Here is a 25123-nt window from a genome sequence, read left to right on the forward strand (position 1 = left end):
GAGCCGAGGGGGTCAGGTGTATGAGGCGGCCATTTTGTAACAGGTAGTTCCTGTTTCCTCACAAACACAAGGAACATCAGCTTGACCAGAGTGATTCCAGGGGTCAAACGGGTGAGGGAAGCTGTGAGTTTTGAGATACTTTTTCTTGTTATAATGACATGTGTGTGATAATGTGGTGCCACAGCGGTGTGACTGTGGCTGGTTGTGAATCCCAGCTCAGCTCTAACTCCTCTGTTATTATTGCCTCAGCAGCTCCTGCAGTGGGAAACGTTACTCTGTGTTGTGTTTGTCATGTTGTTGGAGACATTTTTCGAGAGCTTGAATGTGTTTCTAATGCGGAACTACAAACAGGAACAGGTCTAAAGGATCATTCCCATGTATTTAATACACCGTAGTTAACCATGATCTAAAATATCTGTATAGTTTTGCTCTAAAACCCCAGTCTGTTATGATCTACTGCAGGGGTGTCAAACTCATTTCAATTCAGGGGCCACATTCAGCTAACTTAGATCTGCAGTGAGTCAAACCAGTAAAATAATAACATAAAAATATATAAATAATGTCAACTCTGAACTTTTCTCTATGTTTAAGAGCGAAAAAAGTGAATGGGTCATTCCACTGAATGGGTGCCATTTGCTTGTTATAACTCTTCCAAATTAAACTTAATTTTTTTTATCTTTTTTCAACACTGAATCTAATAACACACATATTTAACTATTCAAAATGTGTATTGGTCCATCTCAGGCAACTTTATTTCATTTTTTACAAGGTTTTTAAGCGGAACATGATTGCATTTTTCTCAGTCCTGTTACCAAAACTCATGTGACATTTAAAAAGCACACTTAAAAGCTTGTTAACTAATTCCTTTGTTTTCCTCTCAACAAAGTGTTTATTTTAAAGAAATGGTTGGTTACATGTTAAAATAATTAATATTTGTGACTAAAAAATCAATATATATGCACGCAAGTTGTATTTTTTTTTAAACTGCAAAGTCATTTTTTCATTTTAACTCCTGTTACTGTTACTCAGTCCTGTTACTCTTTATCTGAGTAACAGGACTGAAAGTAACAGGAGTGACTTTTTAGCACAGAATTAGCAAGTTCATGAAATACAGCCACATGGCATTCATGGTAATAGCATGAGGACACTGAGCACATTCTTGTGATTTGCGAAAAATATGTATTTTTAAGATAAACAAATAACATCTAAGAAATAATTTTGGTAACAGGACTGAGTGTTGAGATTAACCTTCTCAGTCACAGTTACAATATCATCAAATATACAGAAAAAAAAAAATGAAAGAACTTAGTTTTGATCTTCCCATGGCCTTCAGAAAATCCAGCTGATGTAACTTCCTGCTGAACATGGGACTTGTGGAATATTCCAAATTTTTCAGAGGGGAGAATGTGTTAGGGTAACAGGACTGAGTGAGAACCCAGGGACACGACTAAAATGTATATTTTCACAAAAATATTATGGATTTCTCATGAAAAAAATGTATTTAAAGCATAGATGGAATATGGAGTCACACAACAATGCAAAAAAAAAAAAAAAATTTCTGAAGTATTTTAATCATTATATTTCATGGTAAAGTGTAGCATTAGAGAATGGGGACAGGCAACAAAGGCTATTTTTCAGTGTTCTAAGTAGTTTTTATTAATGTTTTCAAATAAATATTTGAAATTTGCAATTAGATCAATGTGCAGGACACTTTGCTTAATAGTAAAATGTATTTTAGAGTTGATTTTCATGCACATTTATACATATAATGTCCTGGGGATGGAAATGGCACCCATTCGGTGGAATGGCCTAAATTTGCATTATGAAAAGGTTTACATCTACAAACTATCCTTTCAAACAATGTGAATAACATTAACAAACTGAAAAAAAAGTGTAATTTTAACAATATTCTGCCTCAGTTTATCATTTACACATGTACATTATAACTTACAGATCACAGTGGATCTACAAACACACAAAACATTTCGTAACAGGCAGACTCTTGTTAAAATTGTACTTACTCCTCTTGAGACATTTCAGGTTGATTATATTTGTTCAGGTTATTCACATTTTTTGTGAGATTATACTTTGTTTTAGTGGAAATACATGAAAATATTTACGTTTACGAAGAGAAAAAATTGGAGTTGTCATTATTTCTATATTATGATAGTATTTTACTGGTCTCGCCCACTTGAGATTGAATTGTTCTGATTGTGGAACCTGAACTAAAAGGATTGTTAAGATCTTAGTGTAATTTTTGCATTTCACAAAATCATCCCAGGGGCCGGAGTGGACCCGTTGGCGGGCCAGATTTGGCCCCCGGGCCGTATGTTTAACACCTGTGATCTACTGTGTTTTATCATAGCTTATTATTACTATCAGTCTATTTACTACTTTTTCAGTAGGAAAAGACAGCTATTAAATGTGCATTAATACATGTCAAAATGTTTTTTTTTAAACTCATATTCTTGAAATGAGTCTCCACTAAAACTAAAGTGTGACAAAAAGTAATTCAGATTTGATAAAGTATTTACGTAGATTCAATATACATATTCACATGACAGCTCAGTGCTGAAGGCAGCACATAAACAGTTCCCATAATTCCAATGTAAATAAAAATACATTTAAGGATTGTACCATGTGTCATGACACAGACATTTTACATGTAGTATAATTAAAAATATGTGACGTGGGTTAATTTTGGTTATAAGTTGTAGAAGTACAGTAGTAGAAAAAGGTTTTAGGACAACCTTAAAATTTTATACAATCTGAAATATTATTGACAGATATATTTTAATACATATATAATTTCTCTGTCTGAGGAAAATACAATTAATACAATAAAATGCACTTTAAACATGTGAAATGAAGTTAAATGACTGGAGAAATAGATGCAGATGCTTGAAATTGAACAATTAACGTTAAGTTGATGTGGGACATAATGAAATTACTTTTATTTTCATGCATAGTGGTCACTACAGTGGACAGCTGTTCGCCAGCTTTTCTCTCGTATATTCATGGGTTTTGTTGTTTTTGTTCCATATCAGCCAACATAGTGGACACTTAAGCATCATTCCAAACACTGCAATTTATAAGTCATACCATTACTGTAATTTTGCTGTTCTAAACAAACCTGATCTTCAGTAACCTGTTTTTTTGTAAATCAATTGCTAATGGTTTTTAGACTGTAATTAATAGTTTTCTTGTACAAAAAGTTTTGTTTTGTTTTTTTTTTATATCTCCATGAAGTGAGTAATAACTAGTATTAGAGTATGTTAAAATGTGAGCATTAGCAGCATTAAAAATGTTTTTATTTCATAGTTTTCACACAGTATATCACTTTCTGATGATGGGTTTTAAATACATGTTTCTTTGCTTCAAAAATTAATCACATGGTGTCCAACTTAATGGACATTTTTGTAATTCCGTGAAAAATGGGTTCATAAAAAGAACTTCCATTGCATTGTTTCTTTCATGCCTAAAGAGGAATAAAATCACTCAAGAAAAATATATTGACTAAGGCTCTCATAATTAATGCATGAAAGGGTTAATTATATATAATTATTTACCCCACAACACTACTTAGTTTATGTTGGGTTTTTTTTCCTTTAATTTGCCATTTGTCTGTCAAGCCTATGCATTTGTGTTTGGAAAAAAAACAACTAATAACATCTATTCTTCTCAACAGATTCTTCTTCTCCACATCTCATAAGAACATTTTCATTACTCCTTTTTCAATGAATCACCAAAATCACCCAGAAACATGAAAAGCTGGAGCCGTAAATTTAGAAGGGACGATCCCGAGAGCGTGGATGGGGACTCCACTCACAAATCGACCTCCATTAGAGATTCACCGGTGCCTGTGTGGGTCACTCATACACCTACACTAGATGATGATGATAGAAGCTCCACGGGCCGTACCTCCAGCACTCCACCATATACAGAGAAGGAGAAGAACAGCAGCAAAGGGAGCATGAAGGATAGGCTGAAAACACTCATCCCTGATTCATGGGGAAGCTTCATCCATAAATGGAAAAAGGAAAGCGACAGTGTTACTGGGTCTGAGGCCAGTACCAGTAGGATTCAGATCCTGCCCAATGGGACCAGGGTGAGTCCACCTGTGAGTCCACTTCTGGGGAGAAAGTGGGATAAAACACTGGGCAACTCCAGCCTCCGGGAAAGCTCCACTGATGACCTGATGATCCCACCAGAGGAGTCTTTACTGACCAGCATCCACCCTGCAGAGTATTATGCAGAGAAGGTGGAGGTCTACAAGCAGAAGTACGCCTACCTGAAGTCCTGGCCAGGGTTGCTCAGACTCCTTGCTGGACTGGAGCTTCTTTTTGGGGGTATGGTGTTTGCTTGTGTCATTGCCTACATCCAGAAAGACAGCGAGTGGTCCAACAGTTATGGACTCTATAACGGGGCCTATAACAACGGCTTCGGCCTGTCTGGGTACAGCTACAGAGGCCCCATGACCCCTTTTATCCTGGCAGTAGCTGGAGTCTCATGGATCATAACCCTGAGTCTCTTAGTAATGGGGATGACTATGTATTATCGCACCATCCTCCTCGATGCCCCCTGGTGGCCCCTGACGGAAGCATTCATCAATGTGGCCTTATTTCTCCTCTACATGGCAGCAGGGATTGTATACTTGAATGACCTGAACCGAGGAGGTCTGTGCTATACAACTATAGGCGTTAACCCCATCATGGCTAATCTGTGTCGAGTTGATGGGGGACAGATGGCAGGTACAGCGTTCATCTTCATCAACATGGCCATGTATCTGGGAAGCTTCCTCGTGTGTCTGAAGATGTGGAGGCATGAAGCTGCACGGAGAGCAAGGCAGGACTATGAGAATGAGGTACAGTTCAGATGAAAGGTAAACTTGGACATTTAAAGGTTCAATATGCAAGATTTGTACATGAATTTGTCATGTGTTGACATATAGCAAACTCAATATCTGACGCACAGGTGTCAAACTCCAGTCCTCGAGGGCTGGTATCCTGCATGTTTTAGATATTTCCTTCTTCCAGCCACACCTGCTTCAATTAATGATCAGCTCATCATCATGCTCTGCAGAAGCCTGATAATGATGTAATGGCTTCCAGGTATGATGGAAGAGGGAAACATCTTGTCTTCATTCCAGACACAGAACAGACACTCATTCCCATCGTGGCATGGAATTGCATAAGGTCTCCTGCATTGTCCTGGTTTCTGCCTTTAGCTTGAAAACACCTTCAACTCTAACCTTAACAGTGTTTAACCAGTTAAAGTCTTATCAAAACAGGACACAGTAGAGACAACAAAGGTTTAGGCACAGTTGCAGACATAAATACATTTATGAAAAAATGTTCAATATAAATATAAATATGAGTCAGATATAATACTTGTGTGTCTGTCTCCGAAGACATTTAAAAGTATTTAAATGCATCTCAGGATTAAGAACTAAGATTCCACATAAAGGGAGTAGCATACTTATAGGTCCAATATGTAATAGAGGTAATGAAAGGCACATGTACTAACTGCTTTTTTATATACAGTTAAAATAGCTTCATTCTCCATCCTGTTTTCATGTCAATAGCCTGAATCAAATGTTACGTGTAATACCTTCAAACATCCAGATGGGCTTCAGGGAAAGATAAGTCCTGGTCCTGAAGACAGTAACTGCCTGTTCTTCTGTGATAGATGTGTACATTAGATGGCAACAGGCCTAGAACAGACCTATAAATAAGAATATGCCAATGTTTAAGTTTACGAGTGGACCAGGCAGAACATCAGACCTGAATATAAGCTGTGATGAGTGAGGGCTTTTACATGTGTGTTCTGTGTACAGATGTGTGTTCTGTATACAGATGTGTGTTCTGTGTACAGATGTGTGTTCTGTGTACAGATGTGTGTTCTGTATACAGATGTGTGTTCTGTGTACAGATGTGTGTTCTATGTACAGATGTGTGTTCTGTATACAGATGTATGTTCTGTATACAGATGTGTGTTCTGTGTACAGATGTGTGTTCTGTGTACAGATGTGTGTTCTGTATACAGATGTATGTTCTGTATACAGATGTGTGTTCTGTATACAGATGTATGTTCTGTATACAGATGTGTGTTCTGTATACAGATGTATGTTCTGTATACAGATGTGTGTTCTGTGTACAGATGTGTGTTCTGTATACAGATGTATGTTCTGTATACAGATGTGTGTTCTGTATACAGATGTGTGTTCTGTGTACAGATGTATGTTCTGTGTACAGATGTGTGTTCTGTGTACAGATGTGTGTTCTGTGTACAGATGTGTGTTCTGTATACAGATGTGTGTTCTGTATACAGATGTGTGTTCTGTGTAAAGATGTGTGTTCTGTGTACAGATGTGTGTTCTGTATACAGATGTGTGTTCTGTGTAAAGATGTGTGTTCTGTATACAGATGTGTGTTCTGTGTACAGATGTATGTTCTGTATACAGATGTGTGTTCTGCATACAGATGTGTGTCCTGTATACAGATGTGTGTTCTGCATGCAGATGTGTGTTCTGTATACAGATGTGTGTTCTGCATGCAGATGTGTGTTCTGCATGCAGATGTGTGTTCTGCATGCAGATGTGTGTCCTGCATGCAGATGTGTGTTCTGCATGCAGATGTGTGTCCTGCATGCAGATGTATGTTCTGTATACAGATGTGTGTTCTGCATACAGATGTGTGTTCTGTATACAGATGTGTGTTCTGTATACAGATGTGTGTTCTGTTTGCAGATGTGTGTCCTGCATGCAGATGTGTGTCCTGTATACAGATGTGTGTTCTGCATGCAGATGTGTGTTCTGCATGCAGATGTGTGTTCTGTATACAGATGTGTGTTCTGCATGCAGATGTGTGTTCTGCATGCAGATGTGTGTCCTGCATGCAGATGTGTGTTCTGTATACAGATGTGTGTTCTGTATACAGATGTGTGTCCTGCATGCAGATGTGTGTCCTGTATACAGATGTGTGTTTTATATACAGATGTATGTTCTGTATACAGATGTGTGTTCTGTATGCAGATGTGTGTTCTGTGTACAGATGTGTGTTCTGTGTACAGATGTGTGTTCTGTATACAGATGTATGTTCTGTATACAGATGTGTGTTCTGTATACTGTCTATATGGTAGAAGGTTTATGGAACATGTAAACACTGGGAAGATGCCTGCATGGACTGTATATGACAATGCTAGACATGAACAGATTGGCAACAAGTCTCATTTTGGCCTTAAGGACATCAATCTAAAATTTAAAAAAAATGTACTGTCTGTGTCATATTACACACTATTGCCCATAAAGTTGGAATAAAATATTTTTCCCTATTCTAATGAAATAATTGTGACCAGTGGTGTAGTGGTCCCTGGAGAAGTGGGTATACTCTCAATTATTGCCCTTTATTTTATTTTTTTTTAATTAGTCCATCAAAATGCCATTTTAGAAACAGTGACATGTCAGACTACTCTATTTAGTTTACCCAAAAATCTATCAGTAGTATTTGTTCACTATTATAAAATTATCATGACTTGATCAGGAGCAGTTTGTGGGTTTTACTGGTCACACAAGCAGCTGCATGAATGTAAATGTATTCAAGACGAGGCAAACATAGGATAACGTTAGCCTTTCATAACGTTAGCCTACTAACATAGTTGAACTATTGGCAACAAAATCTCTTCTCTACATGTGCGTTCATATCGCCAGTACACTGTAAAAAAAAAAAAAAAAAAAAAAAAAAAAAGGTAATATTCCATCAGCAGGGGTACCGAAAAAAATACTGTTAAATAACGAAAAATAACCATCTAATAAAAATATGGTAATTTTCCATAATTAAAATACAGTTTTTTCCCCTAACTTTACATGAGATTTTGCATATTTTTTTTTACTTTTTAATGTTCAGTAAAGAATATTATCATGTATTAAAACAGTCAAATTACCTATAAATATATATGTATATAAAAATAATTTTCAGTGAGACTAGGTTGTACAATTCACTGATAAAAACTGTATTTGGACAGTTTATCAGTGCTTATACATGTTATACATTCACAAAAATACATTTATTCAACACTTTTGTTGTGAAATCTCCCGTAATTACACAAGATCTTTGTCAATTGACAAACAAATCTTGTTAAACTTACAGAACAAATACTTCTTTTATTGTTAATTGTCAGTAATTTTATCTCGTTTTTTTTTTTTTTTTTTTACTATTAAACTTTAAATTAACAGTTTAATCTCATAAACAGAAAATAAATATTTGTGAAATTACGATACATTTACAAATGTATTTTAACTATTTTTCTGTGAAAATTTTTTTCTTTTAAAAAATGGAAATTTTATGGTTATTCACAGTTACAGTTTTTTCGTGTTATTTTACATTTGACATGTAAAATCACAGTCTATTTTTGTCATTTCATTGAAATTTTCCTGTAACTTAAAAATACAGGTAAAATCAGTCAAATAAACAGTGAAAATTCTGTTAAATTACAGATTTTTTTTTTTTACAGTGTAGTTTAAAACAGTGACTCATTCTGAAACCACCTTAAAACTTACCCAGAATTATGTATTCCATGAAAGTAGGTTCTCTCAATATGTGTCTCTCATTTGAGAGACATTTATCCTGCCTTGTTCACATTTCCAAAAATCATGCATCTTTCAAGGCAACCTGTCAATCAACTGGGGTGGAACTGGCACCTGAGGTGTCCAATCAGGTTCCTGAGGTGGCCAGCGCTAAGTGAAGCTCTGGATCTGACTCTAAATTAGCAATATTTTCCTCTGTACGACCCGCCCTACTCTGCCTCTGATTGGCTCATCAGTCCTCATGTCTAAAGTTAACCAAGCTAATCAGTGAAGGTACCAAGTACTAGCCAATTAGAGGCAGAGTAGGGCGGGTCATGGCTTCACCATCCTAGGAGAAAACATGGGCAATTTGGCCACAGATATTACTGAATTTTTTTTAAATTGAAAATTAGGGGGATTTAGAAGTGCACATACTCAATGCTGACTGAAAATAAGTTGGTATACTCCATATACCACCGTATACCCTGGACTACACCACTGATTGTGGCAATGTGATTTATTCCTGATAGATAAAGTATTATTCCAACTCTATGGGCAACAGTGTATAATTTAACAAGAATCCCAGATCTGCTTCTGTCAGCTACCATAATATTTAGCACATGGTTTATCTTGTGTCCTCTGTGAGTCCTTTTACTCCCTCTGTGGCTGCATCGCACAGTTTCTTCTAAGTTACACGATTGTTGCAAGAGGAAGCAGTTTGGATACAAGTAGGACATCATTCTGTTTTTTCTTGTCATCTTAACATTTGTTTTAAGTTTATATGTCATGAAAAAAGTACATTTACTTCAAGCAATACAAAGAGATACAGTTGTTGACTGCAAATAAACAGAAAACAGCCTCCAAAACAGCACAGCAATGCAAAAGCAATAACATTTACAGTCACTCATGACAATCTCCAGTGAACATGCTGTTTGTTGGTATCTGTATGTCGTTTTTTTTCTGCTGACTGGTGCCTGAACAGTCAACAACAAGTCATTATGTGTTTGTTTAGCACCGTTATGACCGCACGGCTCTCTTGTGCAACAAAAAAGATAAGACCACATCCTTGTTGATGCTTTCACAATTGAGCTTTAATAGGATTTACCGTCTTTCTGATTGCTTTATGTCTATCTTTGAAACTACCTGGCGCTTTTGCAAAACTGCTCACACTAACACACTTTTCACAAAGCCTTAAACCAAACCAACACAATAGTATACAGTATGTGTCTGGAGAAAGCAAACAATTCTTGTAAAATGTTTCAAGGATTTTTGTGAGAGAACAAACACAGCCATGATTTGAATAAACACACACACACACCTATACACATACACAAAAAAAACAACTACACACTGATAGGATGAACGAAAACCACTTTTGTCAGTTTTGTTATGCATGTAGTAAATGCACATGCACAGAGGTTCTTGACAAAATATGCCAAGGATTATCTATATTCTAGGCTTTTTTTTTTTTCTTAAAATGTTCTTATTCTTCTCAAACAACAAAGACATACTACAAGAAAACAAAAGCCATTTATTCTAGTTAATTTGAGATGAAAGTGAGTGTAAAGTAGTGAGCTGAATACACACTTTTGGAAAAAACGCGTTCTAAAATTACTGAAACTCAAAACATGCGATCTAATGAATACAGTGCGACATACATGTGTTAATGGTTTTCGGAGATAAAGCTTCAAAGATCCCAGAGCAGACATACAGGGTGGGGAAGCAAAATTTACAATGAACATTTAGTTGTTTTTTCTCAGCAGGCACTACATCAATTGTTTTGAAACCAAACATATATTGATATCATAATCATACCTAACACTATTATCCATACCTTTTCAGAAACTTTTGCCCATATGAGTAATCAGGAAAGCAAACGTCAAAGAGTGTGTGATTTGCTGAATGCACTCGTCACACCAAAGGAGATTTCAAAAATAGTTGGAGTGTCCATAAAGACTGTTTATAATGGAAAGAAGAGAATGACTATGAGCAAAACTATTACGAGAAAGTCTGGAAGATACTATTAAAGAAGAATGGGAGAAGTTGTCACCTGAATATTTGAGGAACACTTGCACAAGTGTCAGGAAGCGTGTGAAGGCAGTTATTGAGAAAGAAGGAGGACACATAGAATAAAAACATTTTCTATTATGTACATTTTCTTGTGGCAAATAAATTCTCATGACTTTCAATAAACTAATTGGTCATACACTGTCTTTCAATCCCTGCCTCAAAATATTGTAAATTTTGCTTCCCCACCCTGTACATTATAAAGGCAGATAGTGGTGATATAGAAAAATACAGCTCTGGAAAAAATTAAGAGACCACTGCAATTTCTTGTGAAATCAGCCATTTCATTCCTGTATCTGTTGAATTCCAACATAAGCACACCTTATTCTACTGAATAAACACCTGAAGCATGTCTTATTTAAGGAGATGTACAGGGTTATTCAAAAACAATGAACCAATTTCATGATGCATTGCTTCAGTTCTCAAGCATCATCATGGAATGAGTCAGTGACCATTTGAAACAGGAGTTTTCTCATTTTTAGCTTTTTTTAACCCTTTCATGCATAGTGGTCACTACAGTGGACAGCTATTCTACAGCTGTTCTCTTGTATATTCATGGATTTTATTTAGTTCCATGTCAGCCAACACAGTGGACGCTTATGCATCATCCCATACACTGCAATTCATACCATTACTATAACTTTACTGTTCTTGATAAATCTGATCTGCAGTAACAAGTTTCAGTGTAAATCAATTGCTTGTTATCGTTAATAGACTGTAATTAACCATTTTTCTTAAACAAAAAGGGTTTTTTTTTGCATATTATCTCCATAAAGTGAGTAATAACTAATATTATAGTATGTTAAATGTGACAAAATATCAAGTTAGCAGCATTAAAAAAAAAATTATTTCATAGTTTTCACGCAGTGTATCAGTACATATATGTTTCTTTGCTTCAGAAAATTAAATACATGGTGTCCAGCTGAGTGGATATTTTTGCAACTCCATGAGAAATACTGTAGGTTCATAAAAATTTTTTCAATCACATTGGTTTTTTTTATGCCTAAAGAGGAATAAAAACACTCAGGAAAAATATCTTGATTAGGGTCAAAAAACTGTATTCAAAATCTCTCTGAAGGGACATTTTAGAGACAATTTGACCCACATTTTTACTTTTAAATTCATTTTTGCTTTAGTTGGACCATAAGGGATTATCCAAAACAAGGAGCTGCTTTATATTGAAATAAATGTTGGAATGGCAATCAATTAAAGTTCACTCTCTGATGGGACATCACTGTGTTTTGACCCATTAAGGTTCTCATAATTCATGCATGAAAGGGTTAAATGAAAAAGTGCCCCAGCAATAGATTGGTCAGAAGGGGGCATAAGACTTTACTCTTTGTACTTGGACTGCGAGATCCCTAGACCTCACCGTGTGTGATTTTTTTCTTGCGGGGATATGTAAAAGATCGCATTTATGTTTCACCGCTACCCACTAAACCTCGATGACCTTAAACATCAAACTACAACAGTGATCAACTCAGTGTATTGTGAAATGCTGATACACGTCTGGGAGGAATTCTCTTATGACAGGGGTGTCAAACTCATTTTAGTTCAGGGGCCACATACAGCCTGATATGATGTAAAGTGGGCCGGACCAGTCAAATAATATAAATAATAGGATAATAATAACTTTTAAGTGAAAAAATTAAAATTCCGTAATGAAAATGTTTACATCTATGAATTGTACTTGAACATAACATGAACAAATATGAGCCACCTGAAAATTCTTAAGTAAAATAAGTGCAATGTTAACAATATTACGCCTTAGTTTATCATTTATACATGGGAATTACAAGTTAGAGATCACAGTGGATCTACAAATACACAAAACATTAAATAACAGGGAAAATATTATTAACCCTTTGATGGATGAATTATGAGAACCTTAATCAAGATTTTTTTTTTTTTTTTTCCTGAGTGATTTAATTTTTCTTTAGGCATGAAAAAAACAATGTGATTGAAACGTTTTTATAAACCTATTTTTCAAAGAGTTACTAAAATGTCCAATCAGCTGGACACCATTCATTTATTTTTTTTAAGTAAAGAAACATGTATTTACTGTCATACTGTGTGAAAACTTTTTTTTTTTTTTTTAAGCTGCTAATGTGATGTTTTCTCACATTTTAACATACTATAATACTAGCTATTACTCACTCAGATAATATGTAAAAAAAAAAAAAAAAAAAAAACTTTTTGTTTTAAAAGAAACTGTTCTGTACAGTCTAATAACAATTAACAGTTGATTTACACTCAAATATGTTACTGCAGATCAGGTTTATCAAGAACAATAATGTAAAGTTACAGTAATGGTATGAATGTCAGTGTATGGGATGGTGTATAAGCGCCCACTGTGTTGGTTGATACGCAACTAAAACAAAAAAAATCTATGAATATACAAGAGAACAGCTGTAGAATAACTGTCCACTGTAGTGACCACTATGCATGAAAGGGTTAAAATTCCACATACATGTCTAAAGACATTTCAGATATTCACATTTTTTGTAAAAGGCTAGTCTGTAAATGTAAATATTATTGTGTAATGTAACTTTTTTTTTCACTAAACAAAGAGAAAAATTTGCAGTTTTCATAATTTATAGGTAATTATGATCGTATTTTACTGGTCTGATCCACTTTAGATTGAATTGACCTAAAATTATTTTAACATCCTTGATTGTTAATATCTTCAGTGTAATTTTTGCATTTCATAAATTCATCCCAGGGGCCGGATTGAACCCTTTGGCGGGCCGGATTTGGCCCCCACGCCGCATGTTTGACACCTGTGTCATATGGCATTGATGTTGTCCGTGCTGCAGGTGGTGGACACATTGAACACTTTTAAGACAGGAAATAAAAGTTGATTGTGAGTAGAATACTTGTGACTTGGCTGGAGTTTTCTATTGCTTTTCCTTATTAAAATATTGCGTAATAAAATCGGTTCATTCTTTTTGAATAACCCTGTATAAAAACCACTACTGTGACCATCACTATTTTCTTACAATAGGTAAAAACAGTGCTATTAGTAACGCAAAAGTAATTGGAATCAAACGATAACTATTGAAAACTACTGGACTTCTGCTCTGACAATTTCATACGAATCTGACATCGACAAAAACGAAAACTAAGGGAATTTTATCCATAATTTTTATACGTTTTAGTTAGTTTTGTAAACACACAATACAGTTTCAGTTAATCGATTTTTCTTTTAATTATAGTTTTTATTTATTTCAAGTTAACGAAAATGTTTTTACAATTCTAGTTTTCATCATTTCGTTACTTTTCGATAACAATAATAACCTTGTCCTGGATTCAGCTAGGTCCATAAAGGTGTGGATGACGGACCACCCGATAAAGACCCTGTCATAACCAGCCCAATCTCCAGACCTGAACACACTTTGAAAACTTCTAGAGGAAGATGGATGGTCATAAGCCATGGAACATTGCTGAGCTTCTTGAATTTCTATGGCAGGAGCTGCATAAAGTCATCCAACAGCAATGATGAAGAGCCAAGACATGTGAAAGCTGTCATTGAAAACCAGGGTTATTCTACCAAATATTGATGTCTGAACTTTTCCCAAGTTACAACATTAGTATTGTGTTTAGAAATGAATATGAACTGGTTGTCTTTGCATTATCTGAGATCTGAAAACACCTGCATTTTTTTTTTTTTTTTTTTTTGTTATTTTGACCATGTGTCGTGTTCTGCAAATACATGCTCTAAATAACAACATTTTTATTTGGAATTTGGGAAAAATGTTGTCAGTAGTTTAGAGAATAAATTTACTCAAACGCCTATAAATCAGGGGTGTCAAACTCATTTTATTTCAGGGGCCAGATTCCGCTAAATTTGATCTGAAGTGGGCCGAACCAGTGAAATAATAACATAACAATATATAAATAATGTCAACTCCAAACTTTTCTCTGTTTTAGAGCGAAAAAAGTTAATTTACATTATGAAAAGGTTTACATCTACAAACTAACCTTTCAAAAGATGTGAATAACATGAACAAACTGAAAAAATAAGTGTAATTTTAACAATATTGTGCCTCAGTTTATCATTTACACATGTACATTATGACTTACAGATCACAGTGGATCTACAAATACACAACATATTTAGTAACAGGCAGAATATTGTTAAAATTGTACTTGCTTCTCTTAAGACATTTCAGGTTCTTCACATTTTTTTCCAAAATTATACTTTGTTTTAGTGCAAATGCATGAAAATATTTACATTTACAAAGAGAAATATTTGGAGTTGTCATTATTTATATGTTATTATGATAGTATTTTACTGGTCTGACCCACTTCAGATTGAATTGGTCTGAATGTGGAACCTGAAGTAAAATAATTGTTAATATCTTAATGTAATTTTTGCATTTCACAAATTCATCCCAGGGGCTGGACTGGACCACTTGGCGGGCCGGATTTGGCCCCCGGGCCGCATGTTTGACACCTGTGATCTACTGTGTTTTATCATAGCTTATTATTACTACTATTACTACTTTTTCAATAGGAAAGACAGCTATCAAATGTGCATTAATACATGTCAAAATGTCTTTTTTTTAAACTCATATTCTTGAAATGAGTCTGCACTTAAATTAAGGTATGACAAAAAGTAATTCAGATTTGATAAAGTATTTACTTAGATTATTAATATTAATATTTAGTAACAGGCAGAATATTGTTAAAATTGTACTTGCTTCTCTTAAGACATTTCAGGTTATTCACATTTTTTGCAAAATTATACTTTGTTTTAGTGTAAATACATGAAAATATTTACATTTACGAAGAGAAATATTTGGAGTTGTCATTATTTTTATGTTATTACGACAGTATTTTACTGGTCTGACCCACTTCAGATTGAATTGGTCTGAATATTCTACCTGAAGTAAAATAATTGTTAATATCTTAATGTGATTTTTGCATTTCACAAATTCATCCCAGGGGCCGGACTGGACCACTTGGCGGGCCGGATTTGGCCCCCGGGCCACATGTTTGACACCTGTGATCTACTGTGTTTTATCATAGCTTATTATTACTACTATTACTACTTTTTCAATAGGAAAGACAGCTATCAAATGTGCATAAATACATGTCAAAATGTCTTTTTTTTAAACTCATATTCTTGAAATGAGTCTGCACTTAAACTAAGGTATGACAAAAGTAATTCAGATTTGATAAAGTATTCACTTAGATTATTAATATTAGTATTTAGTAACAGGCAGAATATTGTTAAAATTGTACTTGCTTCTCTTACGACATTTCAGGTTATTCACATTTTTTGCAAAATTATACTTTGTTTTAGTGCAAATGCATGAAAATATTCACATTTACAAAGAGAAATATTTGAAGTTGTCATTTATATGTTATTATGATAGTATTTTACTGGTCTGACCCACTTCAGATTGAATTGGTCTGAATATGCAACCTGAAGTAAAATAATTGTTAATATCTTAATGTGATTTTTGCATTTCACAAATTTATCTCAGGGGCTGGACTGGACCACTTGGCGGGCCGGATTTGGCCCCCGGGCCGCATGTTTGACACCTGTGCTATGAATGGTCAAATCAGAGAAAGTGATAATTTTGTAGTGGTATCTTGTTTATTCCAGAGCTGCGTATTAATATATGAGAAAAAAAAAACATACTTGCAGCTGGAGCCACTGGTCTTCTAGCAGTGATTTGTTATTAACTGCAAAATATATTATTTGCAAATGAACAGTGAGAAACCCACGAATTCACCTTAAGGAATAAAAATGCGTAAAAAGTAGTTTTGTTGTTGAGGCAGCAGCTGGTTTGAAGTGATGTCTACAAGAATAACAAAAAAGACAAATAATTCCTGCTGTAACAAGCACATACAAAAAATGTTAGTAGTTAAATCCTGCTGATGCTTCCCCTCAGCAGCTTTACCAGTCTCATAAAAAAAAAAAAAACTATCAATGAGAGTCCATGTTATTGAGCATCACAGCCACCACCTACAGATGAGAAACAGCGTGGTCAGCTAATATATTTGATGTCAAATCAGAAAGGCTGGGAGGTGAACATAATGATTCAATTCCCCAGCGGAGGGGATGTAGCTTCAGAGGCTTAACATGTCAAAGCAGAAGAATGGGCCAATTTTTTTTTCACTGGGTAGTGCTTTTCATAAAAATGAACTGGCCAACACTTCTTGCTCCTATAACATCTCACTGTGATGACAGCCTAGGTTTGATCGCACCGTGGTTTATGGTCACTGGAAGACGCAGTTTGTGGGTTCATATTTTCTCATGCTTGTCTCTTTTACCTTCAGCCCAGAGAGTTCCAGAACTCCATCGAGCTGGTCCCACAAAGACCAAAACGGATTTCATTCAGAGACGAAATGGATAGTGGTAGAAATCAGACTCATCGCTACAAACCTGTGCCTGAGGTATGGTGGCCCTGAGGGGCAAAACACAAGGACATTTCACAAAATATGACATTTCATGACACTGGGCCAGATACGCAGAAGGATTGTGGGGCTTTTACAGATGGAAACCAAGGTTCTAATAGTTTGGGATTTTTTCATTATAGTGCAGTTTTATTTAGTTTTCACTTTTTTTCTCTAATTCAGTTAGTTTTAATTCGTTTTTAGAGCAGGTTTGCTAGTTTTTATTAGTTTTCGTTATTTTCTAAATGCTTAGTTTTAGTTTAGTTTTAGTTTTTTTTTATATCTTTTCTCTTCTTCTCTGTCGTATTCAAATAAATCCCAGACAGTACTCTGCTGCTTTCTCCCAGCTTTAGTCTCCATGTTTCCAGGTAGAGTGGGAACCAGAAGACGACTGGAAACCACAAGTGACAAGAAGTGACGGACCGTTAAATATCATATGGTGCCAGCAGCTAAAATTGCTTGAGGGAAATAAATCAATTTCATATGAATCCGACATCCACAACAATGAAAACGAAGGGAATTTTATCGATAATTTTTATACCTTTTTGTTAGTTATGTAAACACACAATACAGTTTCAGTTAATCGATTTTTTCTTTTAATTATAGTTTTTATTTATTTCAAGTTAACGAAAATGTTTTTACAATTCTAGTTTTCGTCATTTCGTTAGTTTTCGATAACAATAATAACCTTGTCCTGGACTCAGCTAGGAGTGGGGACCAGAAGACAACTGGAAACCACAAGTGACCACAAGTGACAGACCTTTAAATATTACATGGTGCCAGCAGAGAAAATTGCTTGAGGGAAATAAATTGATTTCATATCAATCTGATGTTAACAAAGACGAAAATGAATGGAATTTTATCCATAAGTTTTATTTTTTTTAGTTAGTTTTATAAGCACACAATACAGTTTCAGTTAGTTATCATTTTTTTCTTTTAATTATAGTTTTTATTTATTTCAGTTAACGAAAATGTTTTTACAATTCTAGTTTTCGTCATTTCGTTAGTTTTCGTTAACGATAATAACCTTGGTGGAAACGGGTGCAAATGAGTAAAAATATTGCATGTAATTGACAAAGCATGCACAAAAAGTAGAATTTATATTATAAACACCAAGCAGCCGCTGTGTGTGTGCATGTGTGTGTCTGGGGATTCACTCAAAGTCCGGAAAGAGCTGACTGCCGCAGTTTGGTATTCATATGTATTTTTGGTCAAGGAGGGCAGTAGCAAAAACAGCAAGTTGATAGGACCAATATTTTGGGAGATATTAGTAATTTTGGAATACAATAGCCTTACAATTCTGTTGCTATGGCCTGAATGCTTTGGTGGTGACTGCTGGATAAATGTGGTACAGCATGTACGAATACACAACAGCATAAAAACTACCACATCTAGAACCTGTGGATCCATATTGGGTCAACACACTAGTTCAGGGGTGTCAAACTCATTTTAGTTCAGGGGCCACATTCACCCCAATATGATCTCAAGTGGGCTGGACCAGTAAAATAATAACAGTGAAAAAAGTAAAATTACATTGTGATAATGTTCATAAATTACATTATGATAATGTTCATATTACAAAAAATGTGAATAGCCTGAAGAAATAAGGACAATGTGAAATATCTCGAGAAAAGTAAATGTAATTTTATCAATATAATGTGTATTTGTAATTGTAATGTAAGTTGTAATGTACATGTGTAAATGATGAACTGATAAACTGAGGCAGAATATTGTTAAAACGGCACTTGTTTTTCTTAAGACATTTCAAGTTGTTCACATTATTCAGATTTTTAAGGAAACGATGTAGATTTTTTTTTTTTTTAATTTTTATTAAATAAAAATAAACAAATGACAAATACACATAATATTGATAAAATTACATTTACTTTTCTCAAGACATTTCACATTGTCCTTATTTCTTCAAGCTATTCACATTTTTTGTAAAAGGATAGTTTGTTAGTGTAAACATTTTTATGTAATTTTACTTCTTTTTTTTAACACTAAAACAAAGATAAAATCTGCACTTGTTATTATTTACAGGTTATTATGACAGTATTTTTCTGGTCTGACCCAACTGAGATCTAATTGGTTTATATCAGTGGCGACTGCTCGTCTTTCAGACAGGGGAAGCTCACTGTCGGCTTACATCAAAAAAAAAATAAATAAATAAATTGTCAAGTTATTTAAACATACATTCGGCTCTCCGTTCCTTTTTAAGAAAATGCTCAGTGACCTTATCGTACCAAGTAAGCGTCTTTTCCAGGGACTGGACCAGTGTCCTCTCTGCTTAGATTGCCGAGGCCCAGTGTGTTGTGGGTGTAAGACTTCAGCCTTTTTAAACTACAGATGCTCCTTTCACTCCGACCTAGCCGACAGTTTGATTGACTTAACTATCTACAAAACAATATTCAACTCGAACAAGAAATGATTAAATTATGTAACTGAAACAAGAAAACGCTGAAATTATGTTAAATTGAAACATGGAAGTACAATGAGTGTGTTTTATTTACAGTGCAAGAAATGAACGAGTAATTTCGTAGTGGTTTCTCTCTCTTTCACAGCAGAATACGCGACGGTATTAAACTGAACTGTCAGTAAAGGAGTAGATCTGAAAACAGCTGTCAATCAAATGGGATTCAGCCTTTCGACTGATCCTCCAATCAACACGTGGGATTCTGGCGTCCAGCCCGGCCGAGCTCCGCCCACAGCTCCATTCACCCCTAGAGACGCCCGGCGTCCGGGGGCGGGACAACATCGTGGCATTTATCCAATTACCGTCCAGTTTTGAGGCAATGAAAAAAACTGTTCCACTCAGTCCCATTGAAGCCCACAGACGCCCGCAGTCTACGGACAAATGCACTGAGCAGAGATGGATGAGGAAACAGCGCAACCAGAATGGATGAGAAGTGAACAACATCGCATCTGATGATTTGTGATGAAGCTAATTCTGAACGAACTCGTCTTTGAGATGAACGTGTTCTAACACGTTTGTAGTCAATAAAATGTCAACACAACCGAACATATTTAACCATTTAATTTTCGTCATTTTAGGGGAAGCCGGGCTTCCCTTGCAGTCTTTGAGAAATCACCTCTGGTTTATATGTGTCTGTATGGAACCTGAACTAAAAAGATTTTTACACTACTGATTGTTAATATCTTCAGTGTAACTTTTGCATTTCACAAATTCCTCCTACGGGCCAGATTGGACCCTTAGGCTGGATTTGGCCCCCGGGCTGCATGTTCGACACCTGTACACTAGTTAAATGTAATGCAGTCAGACTGATATTCCCAATGTTGAGGCTGCTGCATTTACATTTATGAAAATTAGAGAATTTTCACACATTTTGTGCAAAATCAGCCCCTTTCTATGCAAATATTATTGCAAAAACTGTCTAATTCACAAAAAACCCACCTCAAACTGCATCTGTTTGATGGTGCAAACACCGCCTGCTGAAAGCTGCACACACACTCAAGTCAAACTCACTGTCTATCTTTGTTCATCTCTGTTTGTCCAAATCTTTAAGTGTGTGAGGCTTGAATTATATTAAAATAGTATTTAACCATATCAGGAACAAATCTTCCCTCAGATATTGGATGAATGAGGTCAGTATCCATGTTATCTCTAAGTTTCCGTACGTGAATATCAAAAGCACTCATGATCTTTATTACATATCCACATATCCTTATTATCCCCAAACCCCAGAACACATGTCATTAATGACTGTCACTGATCTGTTCTTAACGAAGTTAGTGCTGCTGTGCATATTTTATTCCATCTTGATGAGGAACAGTATATTCAGTGACACACAGCATTATTTTAAGAGACAGGCATTAATCAGACCTGCCCAAATTACATCAGTTAGTGCCTATTTTGATGGACATTTGAGGAGGTTGTGTTATAAATATGATGAACTGTAGAACCATGAACACTGGTTTGGTTGTGGAGTGTTCTGCATGGGCGTCTCTGCTCATAAGGGTATTTGACATTTTTATCATAGACCTACTAGTGGCTGAAATGTGGAAAAACACTTGAAACACTAGAAACTCTCATGCAAAACACATGCAAAACCTTACGGTGGGTTTGTGCCATCATGTCATTGTACAAAAACAATTGTGAGGGGGTGATTAGGTGCAAAAATAGTGCACGATTCACTGCACAATCAGCGGTGTGGATCAAGGTTCTAATAGTTTTGGATTTTTCATTATAGTTTAGTTTTATTTAGTTTTTACTTTTTTTCCTCTAATTCAGTTAGTTTTAATTAGTTTTTAGAGCAAGTTTACTAGTTTTTGTTAGTTTTCCTTAATTTCTAAATGCTTAGTTTTAGTTTTTTTTTATATCTTTTATCTTCTTCACCGTCGAATTCACATAAATCCCAGACAGGACTCTGCTGCTTTCTCCCAACTGTAGTCTCCATGTTTCCAGGTAGAGTGGGGACGAAAAGCTGACTCTAAACGACAAGTGATGAGAAGTGACGGACCGTAAAATATCATATGGTGCCAGCAGCTAAAATTGCTTGAGGGAAATAAATCGATTCCATATTAATCCAACATTGACAAAGACGAAAACTAAGGGAATTTTATCCATAATTTTTACACGTTTCAGTTAGTTTTGTAAGCACACAATACAGTTTCAGTTAATTGTTGTTTTTTTCTTTTAATTATAGCACTGGGTTACAAAAAAAATGTTTTTTGCAAGTTGGCTAGGTTTTTTCAACTGAATTGGGACCATTTTGCACCACTAAATCCAAAAATGACATCTGTTTTTCTCAATCAGGTCAGGTTTTTTTGCTAATTTGATTTTGAAAAACTTGATCTTCTCACAAAATTGATTACATTTTTGTGACTTTATCAGTTGATTTTTTTATATAGTTCTCACCCAAAATAGGTTTTAAGAAAAAAAAAATCATTTTCTAACAGGATTCCTGTTAGGTACAATGGTGTATTCACCGCAGATGTAGCAGAATATGTCAGGCTTATTTTTGCAAGATCTTCTAGTCGAAGCCATTTCATTCACCTGTAATATTAAAAAAAACATTAATCATAAATTGGCAAAAGTAAAATCTTCAGAACTCATTTACTGCAAGAAATAAGAAAGAATTTTGTATCATATGATGTGAAAAGGCCCATAAATGTAAGCAAAAATGTTAAAAAGCCAATATGTAGCATAGTTCAGAAAGTTGACCTGATTGAGCAAAATTAATGTGATTTTTGGATTCAGCACACCAAAATGATCCTAAATCAGCTCAAAAAACTTAAACAATAAATTTGTTGTTGACCAGTGTAATTTTTATTTATTTCAGTTAATGGAAATGTTTTTACAATTCTAGTTTTCGTCATTTCATTAGTTTTCGTTAACAATAATAACCTTGGTGTGGATCCAACCCACTGTTTTCTGAAATGTCATCACTGCTGAAATAATATTGTTTTCAAAATTCTGACTTTTCTAAAATGTTGTGTTTCCTGACATGTATGTATGTTTTTTCTGAAATGTTGTATTATGTAAATGTTGTGTTTTGACCTTCAGGGCCACCATACAGAGGTCCGTAAGAATCCAGTCAATCTGAACAGATCAACAGCGGCTGAATACACTCCGAAAATACACATCATTGCAGACTACATCATGTGAGTAAAAAATGAAGAACGCACGTTAAAAAGCTGTGTCTTTTTGTTTTCGCTGAAATCTTAATCCACACTGTTTCCACATAATTAAATCTCTCTGTGGGAATAAAAGTAGCTGTTAATAACCATATTAAATCACGTCTTGTGCAGGAAGTACCCAAAAATCACCAGTGTGGAGGAAAGGGAAAAATACAAAGCTGTTTTTAATGACCAGTATCAGGAATACAAAGACCTTCACACAGACATCAGCAACACCCTCAGTAAGTTCAGAGAACTGGATGGCATGATGGTCCGACTCCTCAGAGATGGAAATGGCCAGGAGGTGAGTCAGAAAATACATAACACATATAAACCCATTTTATAAACCAGGGTTTCATTTAAAGTAATGTTGTACACTGTAAAAAAAAAAAAAAAAAAAAAAAAAAAAAAAAATATATATATATATATATATATATATATATATATATATATATATATATGAGATAATATTCTGGCAGCAGGGGTACCAAAAAAAATACTGTTAACCAACGGAAAATAACCATCTCATAAAAATACGGTAATTTTCCATAATTAAAATACACTTCTTTCCCCTAACTTTACATAAGATTTTGCATATTTTTTTTTTACTTTTTAATGTTTAGTAAAGAATATTTACATGTATTAAAACAATCAAATTACCTATAAATATATATATATAAATAATTTTCAATGAGACTAAGTTGTACAATCCACTGATAAAAACTTTATTTGGACAGTTTATCAGTGCTTATACATGTTATATGTTCACAAAAATACATTTATTCAACATTTTTGTTGTGAAACCTTCCGTAATTACACAAGATATTTGTCAATTAACAAACAAGTCTTGTTAAACTTACAGAACAAATACTTTAACGGTTAATTGTCAGTAATTTTATCTTTTTTTTTTTTTTTTTTTTTTACAGTATTAAACTTTAAATTAACAGTTTAATCTCATAAATAGAAAAGATATATTTGTGAAATTATGATACATTTGCAAATGTATTTTTACTGTATTTTTCTGTGAAAAAAGAAAAAAAATTCTTTTAAAAAAATGTAAATTTTATGGTTATTCACAGTCGCAGTTTTTTCATGTTATTTGACATTTGACATGTGAAAACACAGTCTATTTTTGTCATTTCATTGATATTTTTCTGTATCTTAAAAATACAGGAAAAATCTGTAAAATAAAAAGTGAAAATTCTGTTAAAATTTTTTTTACAGTGTACTGATACTTCATAATCATACACACATCAGATATGTGTTTTTGTCGCATTCTGTGTAAAATTTGTTGCATTTTATTTTGTTTATTCCTTAGAAGCAGAGAATTCAAAGTGTTTTGAAAAAGTATCAGGAGAAAAAGAAAGTAAGTAAAGCAGAAAAATAAAAATACAGATAGGCTATGGATAAAAAATAGTCATTATAACAGTACTGTATGTGTTTTTTTTTATTACAGGACCCTGCCTTTTTAGAGAAAAAGGAACGCTGTGATTATCTGAAGGCTAAATTAAGTCACTTAAAAAACAGAATCCGTGCTTTTGATGAGGAAAACATTGCAAATGGTGAAATGTGAAGCAAGAAGCAACTACTGACCAAACAGAACAAATCACCTTTTAAATACATAAAAACAATGATTTATGGGCATCTTCTGTACATAAATTTAAGTTAATACTGCATTTTTTTTTTCTTTCATTCATAATATATGCCTTAGTGCCAAAGAATAACATATTGGTTTTGTGTACATTTATGTTAGCATATTGCTAATGGAATGTAATTTGTTGAATAAAGATTTTTTAATATACATTTATTGTCTGCTGCATATTTTTTATTTTTTTTCTTCTGTTATTTAAACTTATAAAGTGTTAACCCTTGTGTGTAAATTTAACTGTTTGTAATGTGTGAAAGAAATTCCCTGTATCGTTATGTACACTGGAAAACAGTGTACAGATATTATATTTACAATACTGATATAACAGTACTATTACTGGCCCTGTGAAAATAGTCCACAAGAAATGAAAGGTCTGCATTCAATTCTTTACACAAGTAAAAGTATCTAAGTATTAACCTATTAGCAATTATTAATTCATTATTCAGAATTTTTTTTTAAAACCATTTTACTAGAGTAGATGTTTAAGATTGAGCTCATTTGAACAACATTATACTGTATACTGCTGAGTAGTTAAATCTACAGTAATGCATCATATTCTAAAAATTATCATATGTTTATAATATCAGTAAACCTCAAATCTTGTTGTTGCAAATAAATGTTAATTTTAAACAATCTTTGGGCTATATAATGTATATAATGCACCTTTTTGGTGTCTGCCTCTCAGTTTCTCTTGGAGTTGTCTTGGCAGGGCCAGGCGGGCGAAGAAATCTTTACATTTTCTGTTCGGTCCAGTTTTCGGACTGTGACTGAGTCTGGGCAGGTTGTAGCGTACAGTTACA

General features: G+C 34.4%; 2 protein-coding genes across 2 annotated transcripts in view; both read left to right on the forward strand.

Moving 5' to 3' along the window:
- Positions 1–24251, forward strand: LOC115436556 (MARVEL domain-containing protein 2-like). Its single transcript, XM_030159422.1, has 7 exons — positions 1–111; positions 3689–4864; positions 16922–17038; positions 22563–22660; positions 22808–22979; positions 23994–24041; positions 24132–24251. Exons 2-7 carry the CDS (start codon positions 3764–3766, stop codon positions 24246–24248), a joined length of 1653 nt encoding a protein of 550 aa, XP_030015282.1. The 5' UTR covers positions 1–111; positions 3689–3763; the 3' UTR covers positions 24249–24251.
- LOC115436557 (occludin-like) overlaps positions 24165–25123 on the forward strand; it is a 51082-nt gene continuing 50123 nt past the window's right edge. Inside the window, exon 1 of the mRNA XM_030159423.1 lies at positions 24165–24237. The gene's annotated coding sequence lies outside the window, so the exon portion shown is untranslated. The remainder of the gene's footprint in view (positions 24238–25123) is intronic.

Source organism: Sphaeramia orbicularis, chromosome 17, assembly GCF_902148855.1.
Source record: "Sphaeramia orbicularis chromosome 17, fSphaOr1.1, whole genome shotgun sequence".
In the NCBI taxonomy this organism is placed as follows: Eukaryota; Metazoa; Chordata; class Actinopteri; order Kurtiformes; family Apogonidae; genus Sphaeramia; species Sphaeramia orbicularis.